A 14513-nucleotide genomic window follows, 5' to 3' on the forward strand; every position below is an offset into this window, starting at 1 on the left:
AATGTTGAGGGCTTATTGTCACGATTATCCTGACGATTGGGATAAAGGAATCCCATTCGCACTGTTTGCAATTAGGGATGCGCCTAATGAGTCAACTAAAGTTAGTCCTTTTGAACTAATTTTTGGTCATGAGGTAAGAGGACCACTTAAATTGATTAAGGAAAAATTGGTGAGTGAGAAATCAGAACTTACATTATTGGATTACATGTCAAATTTTAGGGAACGATTAAATAGAGCAGGTGAATTGGCTAGACAACATTTAAAAGTTGCACAAAATGTGATGAAACGGGTAGCGGACAAGAGTTCATAGTTTTGCCAGTGGAGATAGAGTTTTAGTGTTGTTACCAGTGGTTGGTGAACCTTTAAAAGCAAGGTTTTGTGGACCTTATCAGATTGAAAGGAAATTAAGTGAGGTGAATTATGTGGTAAAAACACCAGATTCAAGGAAGACTCACTGAGTGTGTCATGTGAATATGCTTAAAAGGTACTATGAAAGGGAAGGAGAGAAAAAGGAGGAGGTTTTAATGATTCTAACTCAGTGACGAACCAAATCCAGATGACTGAATTTCACATACCTCAAATTAAATTGGAAAATGAGGATGTTCTTAAAAATTGTGATAAATTGTCGAGTTACCTTCCAGAAGAAAAACGAACTGACCTGAAAGAGTTATTGATATCACATGGGCACGTTTGTGGAGATAAATTGGGAAGTACTAAAATGGCTACACATGATGTAGATGTGGGAAATGCTGTTCCAATCAAACAACATCCATATAGACTAAACCCTTTAAAATTGGCACAGGTTAACAAAAGAGATTGAGAGTATGCTTAAAAATGGCATAGTTGAAGTGGGTTACAGCCAATGGAGCTCACCCATAGTGATGGTACCTAAACCAGACGGTACCCAACGGCTGTGTGTGGACTATAGAAAGGTTAATGGGTTACAAGAACGGACTCTTATTCTATCCCATGTTTGGAGGATTGTATTGAGAAAGTGGGACAATCAGCTTTTATTCCCAAACTGGATTTACTTCAAGGTTACTGGCAGTTACCTTTATCCGAAAGGGCGAAGGAGATTTCGGCTTTTGTGACTCCAGATGGTATAAACCATTCAAAGTGGCTGTTGATGCAAGTGATGTGGGTGTAGGTGTGAGTTTGGTGCTGGCTTTGCAACATTTTCACATTTATGTGACCAGCAATCCATCTGACACCATTATATATACTGATCATAATCCGCTGACGTTTCTGAGCGATTCCGGAATAACAATGCAAGGCTGTTTCGCTGGAGTTTATTGTTACAGCCATTTCGTTTCAAAATAGTACATGTGGCAGGACGAGAAAACGTGATAGCCGATGCTTTGCCACGAATATGATGAACGGAAGCAGGTTCAGTTGGAGGAAGAAGAACTAAAAAAAAAAAATTGACTATATTATTATTCCTGTTTGCATGTGTTGTTCTTTTGAAACAAATAAGTATATTTACTGTGTGCATTTCTTGAAGGATAGGGAAAATGTGAAAAATGAAACCATCTTGAAGTTGATGGTTTATTTCTTTTTCTTGGGGGGAGGTGTCATGAGAATGTCACTTTAAGAAATGTCTGGCTGCTCATGTTACTGCAGTGATGTCAGAGTGTGGGTGGAGCTGAGCTCTGGCTTTGTTTTTTAGTTTCACTTTGAGAAAAGCTTGGTGTGTCTGTTTTTTTAAATTTCGTTTTCAGTGTTGGAGCTGAAGCCAGACAAAGCAGGTGTACTGTTGTTCTCTCTGTCACGAAAAGACTATCTCTTGATCATTTGGTGAATTCAGAATGATAAATGTTCTCAGTAGTGAATGTAAACCTGATGTGCTTCTGTTAAAAGGTGTTTCTTTTGTCTTCTGGATGTTGTTTGGGAAGTTATTAAGGATTACTTAGTGTTGTATTCTTTGAGGGTTGTATTTGAATTGATGGTTGCTAAGATGTTCACTATGTTTTAAAAAGGTTAACTTGAGTTCATAGAATAAACATTGTTTTGCTTTAAAAAATACTTTTCCATTTCTGCTGTACCACACCTGTAGAGTGGGCTGTGTTATCCCCATACCACTGTTGCTCGCTTTAGCCTTTGTTTCCTTATTCTTATTCTGTCACCTTTGCTCATGAGTCGCCAGGTATCTTTCTGATACCTTTCTGATTTCTGATACCGCCACGTGGTTCAAGTCCAAGTAATGATTAATAATGCAACACACCGCTTATTATTATAATGCATTGTATTAATACTTATACAATAATCCTACTTCTAGACTACTACCTACCACTAAAGGCCAATACTTAACTTTGGAAATGGCCCACCAGGTCAGGGAAACGAATGGTCTTTCGAATTGGTTCTGAGCCTGCGGGATTCAAAACCTGGTAGCGATCGCTGGAGTAAAACTTACAGTTTTTTGTAGAAGGGTCTCGAAGGTTGCGAGCAGGAAGAGATGGGTCGAGTTGAACTTGGCCCCTATTCTTATAGTCCCCAGGGGCTTCCCGCCTCTTGGGGCGGACCTTGTACCTGGTTCCAAGTGTTTGGACTTGGTCCCAATCACTTGGTTCGATATGCTCCAATACTGGAGCGATTCCTTGATCGGGGGGTGGTCGTTTACCTTTCTTTGTGTCAGCCCCTGCTGGCGCCGAAAGGTCTGGGTCGGCTTTCAATTGCTAAATTGTAGCAATTGTTCCCGGGGATGGCTGCTTACTATGCAGATGGCTGGGTTGTTGTGATGTTGATGGCTGCAGGTATCGGTCTGGACTGACTTCCCCAGAGGCGAATACACTGTTTTACCTGCAGCTGTCCGTTTGAGTCCTGTTGGCTGATTTTCCCATCAGCCTCTTCCGTTCGCCATTTTAAATCGGGGTTTGACCATTCTAATCGGAAATCAGCCATTTTACGTGGCTACACCACAATCTAGTAAAAGTTGTGGGTCAGGTGAACTCCATAATACACTTTGGGGTTCTCTAAACCCTGGCCCGTAACAAATACTACAAAATAATGGCTCATGGTGTATGGGGTAATATGTTAGCATGCAGAGGACAGGAAACAGATGCGGTATGAATGGGTCATTTTTGGGTTGGCAAGCTGTAGTTTTGAGTTTGGAATGCACAGCTGGGATTTTGTGGAAGCAGATTCAATTGAAGCATTGAAAAGGAAATTCGACTGTTGACTGAAAAGGAAGAATGTGCAGGGATACGGGAAGAAGGTGGGAGATTGGCATTCGTTGAATTGCTCATTCAGAGAGCTGGTACAGACACAATGGGCCAAATGGCCTCATTCTGCGCCATAACAATTCAGTAGCATTTGTGACTCCGCAGATACTGAAGCATTCCATGTCATATGCAGCATCGTCGAGCAAACATTGAGACTTAATACTACCTTCTACCTTCGAAAGTGGCGAGTGACATTTGCGCCACTCAAATGTCTGACAGTGCCCATCTCCAACAAGTAAGAATCCAGCCGTCTCCCCTTGATATTCAATGGCATTACCATCACTGAACACACCACTATCAACAACCTGGGGATTACCATTGACCAGAAATTGAACTGGACTACAAGAGCAGATCAGAGGTTAGGAATCCTGCAGCGAATAACTCACCTCCCGACTCCCCAAAGCCAATCTACCTTCGAAAAGGATGAGTGCATTTCAGCAACACTCAAGAAGCTTAACACCACCCAGGACAAAGCAGTTCACTTGGTTAGCACCCCATCCACCATCTTCAATACCCACTCCCTCCTTTGCCAATGCACAGTGACAGCTGGGTGTACCATCTACAAGATGCACTGAAGCAAACCCACTAAGGCTCCTTTGACAGTATCTTCTAACCTGGATCTTACCGCCAAATAGGACAGGGACAGCAGGCACATGGGAACACCACTACCTGCAGTTCCTTTCCAAGCCACACACCATCCTGATTTGGAAATGTATCACTGTTCCTTCATTGCAGCTTGGTTGGCCAACTCCCTGCCAAGCGCTGTTAATTGGATGATTCACATATTATTGAACATTTTTCAAAGGCAGGGGCTATCCTCTGACTTCCGAATGATCCCGGCCCACCGCTGACATATGTAGAATTTAGTTCTATTTGACCTCTTTAAGAAGTGCTCGGGGGTGGTGATGGTGCTTCACACCATTTAACATTTTCTTCAACTGGGTGAGGTTAAATCAGACTGGGCACTGGGCTTGGAGTTTGAAAATGACAACACTAGGGTCAAATAAGCATTTCACATGATTGATGTCATGATCTACCTGTTCTTAAGTAGGTGCCTGCTGTTGGCAGTTGTTGCATACACTGAACACACTTTAGTATCTCATACATCTTGGAACCAATTTGCAAGCATTAGGTGGCCGGGTATCGCTTGAAAAGCTCAATTTTTCCCCTTTGTCTCTCAAGTGCAGGATCCTGGCTACCTATTTTTTTTTTTTTTGAAAATCTTTTTATTTGCTTTTCTCATATTTATAAACAGTTGTTGCTGATATACATTACATTTTTCTTGCCCACGCTAGTTTGCTTTATTTTACAGAGAGGTTTGTTTTGTCCTTCATTCGACTAACTGTATGTATATTTAGCTGCCATCTGAATCTGTCTATGATATCCCCCCTTCCTCCCTCTGCCCCCCCCCCCCCTCCCCCCACACAACTGAAATTGGCTTCAGCACCCTTCCTCTTCCCTTGTGGTTTCTGCATTTTATGCGTTAGCCCCCTTCCCCATGTGTAGCTCTGGCTGTATCGATGCCCCGAAGATTGCCACTATTGGGCATGGCTTCACCCTCACCCCCACAACCTTGAACATTGCCTCGGAGAAGGCTGTCCAGAACCCAGCAAGCATTGGGCAAGCCCAAAACATGTGGGTGGCCGAGCCCCTCTGGCACCGTTCACATTTGTCCTCCACCTCCGGGAAGAACCTGCTCATTCGGGTTCTGGAGCGCACCACTTTGAGCTGCATTAGGCCGGATGAAGTGGAGTTCACCCTGCTCAGTGCTTCGCTCCAGAGTCCCCATCCTACCTCTGTCCCCAGTTTGTCCTCCCATGTTTGTCTAGTCCCGTCCAGTAGTGTTCGGGATCTGTCCAGTATATTTTCCCACATAGCCCCCCCTTCTCGCTTCTTGTGCCTATCAGGTCCTCTATTGGTGCTTTCTGGGGCCCCAGGGTACCTTACTGTCTCTTTATTTGGAGGTGTCTCAATTCCTGTCCTTTTGCTAGTTTCCACTTCCTCGTCAGTTCGCCCAGTGTCGCCAGTCTGCGCCCTACGTAGAAATACCCGACTGTCAGTGTGCCCCCGTCCCACCTCCATCTTTTGAAGGTGGTATCTAGCATGGCAGGGGGGAATCTGTGATTGCCGCAGATGGGGGCCATAGGGGACATTTTGGTTATCCCGAAGTGCTGTCTCAACTGGATCCACGTTCTCAGCGTGGCCGCTACCACTGGGCTCATTGTGTACCTTGTTGAAGAGGATGGGAGTGCTGCTGTGGCCAGGGCCCGGAGGGTTGTTCCTTTACAGGATACCTCCATTTGTACCCAATCTGTGTCGGGTTCTTGTACCCATCCCCTTACTTTTTCTGCCGTTGCTGCCCAGTGGTAGTATTGTAGGTTCGGTAGAGCCAGGCCCCCTCTGACTTTCCCTCTTTGCAGTGTCAGTTTGGGAATTCGCGGGTTCTTACCCTCCACCCACACAAACGGCATGATTAGACTGTCTACGTTTTGGAAAAAGGCCTTGGAGATGAAGATCAGGATGAATCTAAGCATGAAGAGGAACCTTGGCAGTACGTGCACCTTGATTTTCTGCACTCTTCCCTCCAAAGAGAGTGGGAGTGAGCCCCACCGTTGAAGGTTTTTTCTTACTTCCTCCACCAGGCTGGTCATGTTCCACTTGTGGATCTGTGTCCAATCTCTGGCGATTTGGATCCCCAGGTAACGGAATCTGTTCTGAGCCGTTTTCAACGGGAGCCCCTTCAGCTCTATCCCTCCCCCTTTTGGGTTCACTGGGAATGTCTCGCTTTTGCCCAGGTTACGTTTGTAGCCCGAGAAGGTTCCAAATTCTTTCAGTATTTACAGTATTGCCTTCAGTCCCTCCTGTGGTTTCGAGACATAGAGGAGCAGGTCATCTGCATAGAGTGAAACTCTGTGCTCTTTGTCTCCTCTCCGGATTCCCTTCCAGCTTTTTGCGTCTCACAGGGCTATCGCCAGGGGTTCAATTGCTAGCGTGAACAAGAGTGGGGACAGGGGGCAGCCCTGTCTTGTTCCTCTCTGCAACTGGAAGTATTCAGAGCTGGTGGTGTTAGTTCGGACACTTGCTTTGGGAATGTTGTACAGGAGCTCGCTGCCTTTTTAACAGTTCAGCTTTTGCTACCTTCAAAGATTCAAATAATTTATCCTGGGCCCCCCTCCTTTTCTTTGTCTATAGACTTCCTCAACAGCAGATCTGAAAACACAAAGTTAGTCTTCATTTCCATTGTCTTCAGTCCCGGCAATCCCTGGTTATGGCAACCGGAACCATACTAGTTCACAACCTTTGGTGTCATTTTGACCCTGAGCTTCCACCCACATCACTAAGACTACCTAATTCCAACTCCGTATCATTATTTGACTTCACTATGTCTTAGCTTATCTGATGCTGAAACCCTCATCCATTCCTTTGCTATCTCTAGACTTGACTATTCCAACTCTTCTCCTGATGTTCTCTCACATTCTAACCTCTGTAAACGTCAGCTCATCCAAAACTCTGTAGCTAATGTTCTAATGCACGCCAAGTCCCATTCGCCCACCACTTCCTATGCTCAGTGACCCACGTTGGCTCCCAGCCAAACAAAGTCTTGATTTTAAAATCCTTGTCCATGTTTTCAAATCCTTCCCTAAATCCGTAATCGTCTCCAGCCCCGCAGCTCTCTGAGATACCTACGCTCATCTTATCCAGTCTCCTAAGGATCCTGGATTTTAATCGTTCCACCATTGGTGGCTGTGCCTTCAGCTACCTGAGCCCTAAGCCCTGGCTTTCCTTCTCTAACCCTCACTGATTCTCTGTTTCTCTTTCTTCCTGTAAGATACTGCTTGAGGCCTGCCTCTTTGACCAAACTTTTGGGCATCGGCTCGACAATCAACTTATGTGGCTTGGTGTTAAATTTTTACTTTATAGTTATTCCTGTGAAGCCCCTTGGTTTTTTTTATTACAGTGAAGGTACAATTTATTGCTGATATATCAGTTTGTAAAAAGCACTTACCACAGAACATAAATGGAAAATACATCTCTTAATTATTTCTCATTTGTTAATTATGTTTATTTTGTCCATTTTCAGAAAGTATCCGAAGAAAAGCAAATGCTGACTGCAGTTCTGCCAGGAAGTGTGTGGTGATGTGATGTCTGAGGAACTCGATCCGAAAGATTTGGTGTCAACGCCGAATTTTGTTTCCATGAACAGGTGACAGAGGGTCAATGTAACCCAAGAGCTGAATCACTGGAAAGGATCAGCATTGTGCAAAGTGTTGTACATGTGTGTGGGGTCACCTTGGTTTTACAGATAAACTACTTGATCTCAACATACCAATTGGGTAAAGACCATCAAAGGCCAAAGTCACATCACAAGTGATGGTCACACCTTCACAACCAGGCAAGCCAGATAGCAATGATAAATTACTATGTTTCTATTAAACTGCTAAAAATATTGAAAGAATAGAAGTCAAAGTGATAAGGCCAACTGATGTGGGCCAATGTGGATTGGTCAGCTTTGTCAGAACATTTGATCACTGGTAACAAAAGCCCAAGTTTATTGATGCTGAATCCATAGATTCGCTACAGTGCAGAAGGAGGCCATTCAGCCTGTTGAGTCTGCACCGACACGTCAAAAGAGCACCCTACCTAGGACCACTGCCTTGCCCTATCCCTGTAACCCTACGCATTGATCATGGCCAATCCACCTCACCTGCACATCTTTGGACTGTGGGGTGAAACTGGAACGCCGTGAGGAAACCCACGCAGGCATGGGAAGAGGATGCAAACTCCACACAGAGTCATCCAAGGCCAGAATTGAACCCGGGTCTCTGGCACTGTGAGGTAGCAGTGGTAATCATTGTGCCACCATACCTGGTGCATCTGCAATATATCATGCATTGTCAGATACCTGTTAATGAGCAGTTTCAGGATTGCACATACAGATAAATGGAGTTCCCTCACTCGTCTAAGTGATGGCAAGACTAGATTAATCAATGTAGAATCCTGCTCCCTACAGTGCAGGAGGAGGCCATTCAGCCCATTGAGTCTGCACCAAATCCTTCAAATAAGCAGGCTACCATATATGGTTCCCTGTCCACCTCTCCCTATCCCCGTACTCTAACCTGCACGTCCCTGGACATTAAGGGGCAGTTTAGCATAGCCACTCCACATAATCCACACATCTTTGGACAGGGAGGAAGCCAGGGCACCCGGAGGAAACCCACGCAGACACGGGGAGAATGTGCAAACTCCACATAGTCATCCAAGGCCGGAATTGAACCCGGGTTCCTGGCGCTGTGAGGCAGCAGTGCTAACCACCATGTCACCACTGGTGCCGTGTACTTCAATAAGAGTTCCTTAATCAGAAACACTGACACTATTTTTAATATTCTTCATTTACAATTAATCTATTCTTGAATCTAGTGAATGGCATTGCTGCTCATCACTGCATTGTCCATAAAAATAAAGTGCCATGGTTTACAGCAAAGACTGTCTTTTGAAGTCGTCACTAAAGTTCCCAACATCACAAGCAGACTCTTTTTCCAGTGTGTATTGAAGCTGAAAGCCACTACCCCAGCTGGCTCTGTCAAAGATTTCTTTATCAAGCTGCAAATCAAATCTGCCTCCTTTGTATATGACCCATGATAGATGCTAAGTTCAGTGTCCTGCTGTTTACATCGAATTAACATTTAATGTCATAAATGAGACTGCCTATGATATGCTAGTGAACCAATCACAACTCTTTCAGACTGATGAACTATAAAAGAGATAAAAAATGTCATCACCTGGTATTCCAGCACATTTTTCTAAAACTACACATTGATAACTTGTGTTTTTCTGTGAGATAACCTCTCCTGGACCAAATTTAAAATCATGGCGACTTCCTAATATAAATTAACAACAAATCCAACTGGGTATATACTCTTGTCATACACCAGGATTTACATTGGCACCAATCTAGATAAAGATTCCTGAAGATATGCCTCTTGAGCTGCTCCCTCATGTTATGGAAAAGGATCCATATTTGATCAATGCAAGTTGTTGGATTCAACAGACTTTCAATGGGCCTAGCGTGGCACAACCATGGATAGGAAAGGGCTGTTCTCCACAATGAGGAGTCGTGGGTCTGAGCAGGGGCAGAATCACAACGCAATATTTCCAGTCCCTTCACATTCAGGGTGCCTGATTCTCATTTCACAAAAGAGCAGAGTACCTAGAAATAATCTTAAAGTGGTGATTTCTGACTTATTGGTACCAACGACATAGATAAAAAGAAAGGATGAGGTACTATAAACAGAATATACGGAGTTAGGATGTAAATTAAAAAGGAGAATCTCAGGATTACGATCAGTGCGAGGATATACCAGATGAAAGATGGTTGGAGAAATGGTGTCGGTGGGAGGGATTCAAGTTCCTGGGACATTGGGACATCTGGGGAAGGTGGATCCTGTACAAGCCGGACAGGTTGCATCTGGGCAGGACCGGGACCAATTTCCTTGGGAGGGTGTTTGCTAGTGCTGTAGGGGAGCGTTTAAACTAGAATGTCAGGGGGGTGGGAACCTGAGCAGGGAAACAGGAGGGAGAAACAAGGGTAGAAATAAACACACAAACATAAAAAGCAACAGTGGAAGGCAGAAAAAACAAGGACAAAACCAAATGGGGCCATAATGTAAAATAAAGCTAAGCTGATTAATAAGGTTAAAAAGACAAGTCTAAAGGTTTTGTGCTTTAATGCGCAGAGCATGGTAGCACAGTGGTTAGCACCGTTGCTTCACAGCTCCAGGGACCCGAGTTCGATTCCCAGCTTGAGTCACTGTCTGTGCGGAGTCTTCCTATTCTCCTAGTTTCTGCGTGGGTTTCCTCCGGGTGCTCCGGTTTCTTCCCGCAAGTCTCGAAAGGTGAATTGGACATTCTGAATTCTCCCTCAGTATACCCGAACAGGCGCCAAAGTGTAGCGTCTAGGGGATTCTCACAGTAACTTCATTGCAGTGTAATGTAAGCCTACTTGTGACACCAATAAAGATTATTAGATTAGTATAGCCGATGAATAACAGCGGCAATAGTTAAAAACAGTCATGATATAATTGCTACAGGGACATGGCTGCAGGGTTACCAAGAATGGAAACTGAACATCTAGGGGTATTCACTATTTAGGAAGGACAGACAAAAAGGGAAAGGAGGTGGGGTAGCATTGTTTGTAAAGGAGGAAATCAATGCAGTAGTGAGGAAAATTATGATGTGGAATCTGTGGGTGGAGGTAAGAAGCACCAAGGGGTAGAAAATGTTGGGAGTTGTCTATAGGCCACCAAACAATAGTGGTGATGGAAGAGAAGGTATTAAACAAGTAATCAGATGTGTGCAATGAAGGTACAACTGTAATTAATCATGGATGACTTCAATTTACATATAGATTCAACAAACCAAACTAGCAATGGTATAATGGAGAAGGGGTTCCTGGCGTGTGTACGAGATGGCTTTCAAAAGGCATTCGATATAGTGCCATACAACAGACTGTCATGGGGTCAATTTAAACTGCCCACATTTCTCCGCTCTCTACCTATCCATAAACAGGTGTTTTTTTTAATCCTAATTCCCCCTTTTATAGAAATTGGGGTATTTTTCCCAACCCTTAAATTTGGAAAGGCTCCAATCCTCTATTACTAACTTGCACAGCAAACTTGAGGTAAAATGGAAATAAAAGGGTTGGTTTATTTTTGCACACACGAGAGTGTTTCGCATTGTCTGCCCCTTTTACACTCACAATAAATGGGGGATAAGGAAAAAGGAAGAGGGTTCGAGGCATGACCACAATAAATACAAGTTGGCGTTTTACATTGGTCCAGAATCAGATCAACTGAAATGCTCCTTCCGAGGGGAGGTTGACTGATTGTCGAGTGCTCCGTTTATCCAGAGCGAGACTTCCACGATGGGAGAACGCACATGGAGTGAGTTAGTCCAAGGTTGCAGCAGTTGTCACGTTTGATGAGGGTCACAGATCTTTCTGCTGCCACCAGCTTGATGGTCGACAGCACAGGTTGTTGTCTGGAGTTCTGTTCACATTGGAGGTCAAACAGGAACTGCTGATCCATAGGGATTTTTTACAAAGCAATCAGGAGGTCTTGCGTTATTATGCCTTAAAAGCCGAATCTAAACCCGATGGCGCAAATAAATGGTTGCCACTCACAGGAACCAATAATGACATGGCACTCAGCCTGTAATATTCTCTCAGCTGCCTCCATATCTTCAAAGAGGAGATCACTACTCTTGAGGTACATTTCATTTGGAGAGAGTGGGAGTAGTGCCGCTACTGGGGCCCAGAGGCTCAACCTTTTACACAAACCTGCCTCCATATGGTGTCCGATTCTCTGTATCACCAACACTTTCTCCACGTTGGCCGCCCAATAATACGTGAGGAAATTGGGTCATGCCAGATCGTCCAATTGCTGGTTCCTCTGGAAGATACACGCAGCGAATTCCTGCTGCCCTACCCGCCCATATATAGGAATTCACTCATTTGTTCACCCTAGCAAAGAATGATTTAGTGAAAAAAATAGGAAGGAATTGGAACATAGTGCAGAGTCGATGGGCCGAATGGCCTCATTCTGCACTGTAGGAATTCTATGATTTCTGTCTCCCTGGGACCAATCTGTTTAGGTATTTTTAGATGTGATTTTTTTTTTACGGAAGGTGTTAACCTCTTTTCCTTTGGCACCACCGTCTCCTCCCTATTGGACAGGATTTTGTCTTTTGGCTGAGTCTGGTGTGGGGATTATTTCAGGTATTTATGGCCAGATTCTACCAGCGAGTCGGCTCTGTTGAATGAGATGAAGATGAAATGGGAGGGTGAATTGGGTCCTATTCTGTATGACAAGGTGTGGAGCGAGGTTCTGCACAGGTCCAATTCCACGTCCTCTTGTGCTTGGCTTAGTTTGATCCAGTTCAAAGTGGTGCACTGGGCTAATCTGACCAAGGTGAGGATGAGTGGTTTTTTTTTTTCTGGGGTGGAGGATAGGTGTGAGCGGTGTTCTCGGGGGCCGGTTAACCATACTCATGTTCTTGTCCCAAACTGATAAGCTTCTGGGTCTCTTTAATACTATGTCAGAGATACTTAGTCTCAATCTGGAGCCATGTCCACTGGTGTCCATTTTTGCTGGGGGGGGGGGATGACTCGCCGGTGCTGCCGACGGGGTAAAGACGGGTGTCCTCGTCTTTGCATTGTTAATAGCCCAGAGGCGAGTTCTGCTCGTGTGGAGGTCTCGTACTCCGTCCAGTGCCTTGGTCTGGTTGGGTGACTTCATGGCATTCCGACATTTGGAGCAGCTCAAGTACAGCATTATGGGATCAGTAGCAAGGTTCTACCTAAATTGGCAACCATTCATTTCCTTTTTCAAAAGTTAGTCAGTCCATTGATAAGGGGCGTTTTGTTTTAATGTTGGGGAGTTTGTAATATTCCACACGGAGCCTACAGACTGGGAATGTTTGTCTTCCCCGTGCTCCTTGCAGAGCACGAGCTCCCCCCGCTCTGGGTAGGATATCTCAATTAACGCACAGTTAATGCACCAACTAAGGAAGAACCCGGTAGGGATTTATCGGCTAATGTCAATAAAACTTTTTTTGTTATTTTACTTGGTGCGGACTCCCTGTGTCCTTATTAAAGTTCAGTTTAGTTCAGGTCTTGGTTGTTGATTGTGTTCTTTTTGCATTGTAACTAGTGGCAACTGTTTTATATTATTCTGTTTATGAGGAAAATGTTTTTAATAAAAATATTTTAAAAAGAGAATCTAATACTGGAGTGATCTAACAGAAATGTTTCCAAGTGTGGCAGCGAGCGGGAATTGTCGGGTATTTACTGGCTGACCCAGCGAGGCCGTCACCAGTATCGACTGTTAATTAGTGCACCAAATGATGCCCCACGGGCTTCACCTGGGAACTGGGTGTCCCACCAGCTTATTCGTGCTTGGCAGCTGTCCACTAACGAGGGACCCATCCCGCAAAGCAAACCTCAGACAGCACGCAGCCATGCCACCGCGCAGACCAGTCTCACATTTCAGTGATGCCAACCTGGCCCGACTGTCGGACATGGTATCCAGTCCAGATTCCACCTTGTTTCCCCGAGGGGGTCGGAGGGTCAGCCACAGGGCAGCCAGTGCTGCCTGAAAGGCGGTGGCGGCAGCCATTGGGGGGGGGGGGGGAAGAGTGAAACCAGGTGGACCGCCACCCAGTGCCGTTAGAAGCTCAACGACCTTCACTGGGTAGTAGGGCGAGTTGGAATCGGTCCTGCCTGCCACCCCCTCCCCTGCCAGTCCTGCGATTGGCACCGCAATCCCCAGCACAATAGCGTGCCTGTGCCCCAGTACGGCCTTGAACATATCTGTGCTGTAGAGGTTACGGGGATAGGGTGGAGGTGTGGGCTTAGGTAGGGTGCTCTTTCCAAGGGCTGGTGCAGACTTGATGGGCCGAATGGCCTCCTTCTGCACTGTAAGTTCTATGATTCAATGAGGTGAGTATCCACCGGCCCCCATCCAGATGACCTGCCACGCGAGTGGTGTTCATGCCAAATATAATGATCCTTCTCGCCCACTGACCACATGTCCATTGTCCTGCAGTATCTCCATCCACCTCTTCCACGCACCCCCCCCCCCCCCCCCCGCCGCCGCCGCCGACGAAGAGACCACCTCAGAGGAGAGCTCCGATGATGCCGCCATCAAGGTGTCACAGCTTTCATCCCCACCTTCCACCAGCACAGAGACACACACCTTGGTGAGCAAAAGTAATGGACAGGGTTCTGGGGCACAATCTGGAAAGCACCACAGTTACTGATACACAGATGGCCATGGCTGAGGGCCTTGAGAGCATGCCCCAGTCGCTGGGGGACGTGTACCTGACGCAGGAGACCTTGCTGTGGCACTGCAGAGCATGACCCAGTCTCGGATCGGCATTGCTGAGGTGCTCCAGAGCAAGTCCCAGTCACTGAGGAACGTGTCCGAGCTGCTGATGGACATTGGCGTTGCACTGCAGAGCGTGGCCCAGTCACAGAGGGGCATTGCTGAAGGGCATGGACATCATGGTGTAGACAATGGGGAGCCACCAGGGCTGGCAGAGCCAGATGATGCATGGGCCCCAGGAGCACAATCCAGCTGGCCCTTCATCCCTAGGCGGTCCCAGAGCCTTAAGGGCACCGATCGGGAGGAGGGAGCACTGGAGGCCAACCCAGAGCCCCCTACAGGGCAGCGATGTGGTCACCACCTCTCCCAAGTGTCCCCTTCCTGACAACGGTGCGTCTTGGGGTCAGCAGGCGGA

General features: G+C 45.9%; 1 protein-coding gene across 5 annotated transcripts in view; it reads left to right on the forward strand.

Annotated features, from left to right (window-relative positions):
- ankdd1a (ankyrin repeat and death domain containing 1A) overlaps window positions 1-12990 on the forward strand; it is a 205058-nt gene extending 192068 nt beyond the window's left edge. For all 5 annotated transcript variants that reach the window (XM_072468816.1, XM_072468820.1, XM_072468817.1 and 2 more), the window contains one exon: window positions 7300-12990. In XM_072468816.1, coding sequence (XP_072324917.1) covers window positions 7300-7361 — 62 coding nt within the window. In that variant the 3' untranslated portion in view covers window positions 7362-12990. The remainder of the gene's footprint in view (window positions 1-7299) is intronic.
- The last annotated feature ends 1523 nt before the right edge of the window (window positions 12991-14513 follow it).

This window comes from Scyliorhinus torazame, chromosome 12, assembly GCF_047496885.1.
Source record: "Scyliorhinus torazame isolate Kashiwa2021f chromosome 12, sScyTor2.1, whole genome shotgun sequence".
Classification (NCBI taxonomy): Eukaryota; Metazoa; Chordata; class Chondrichthyes; order Carcharhiniformes; family Scyliorhinidae; genus Scyliorhinus; species Scyliorhinus torazame.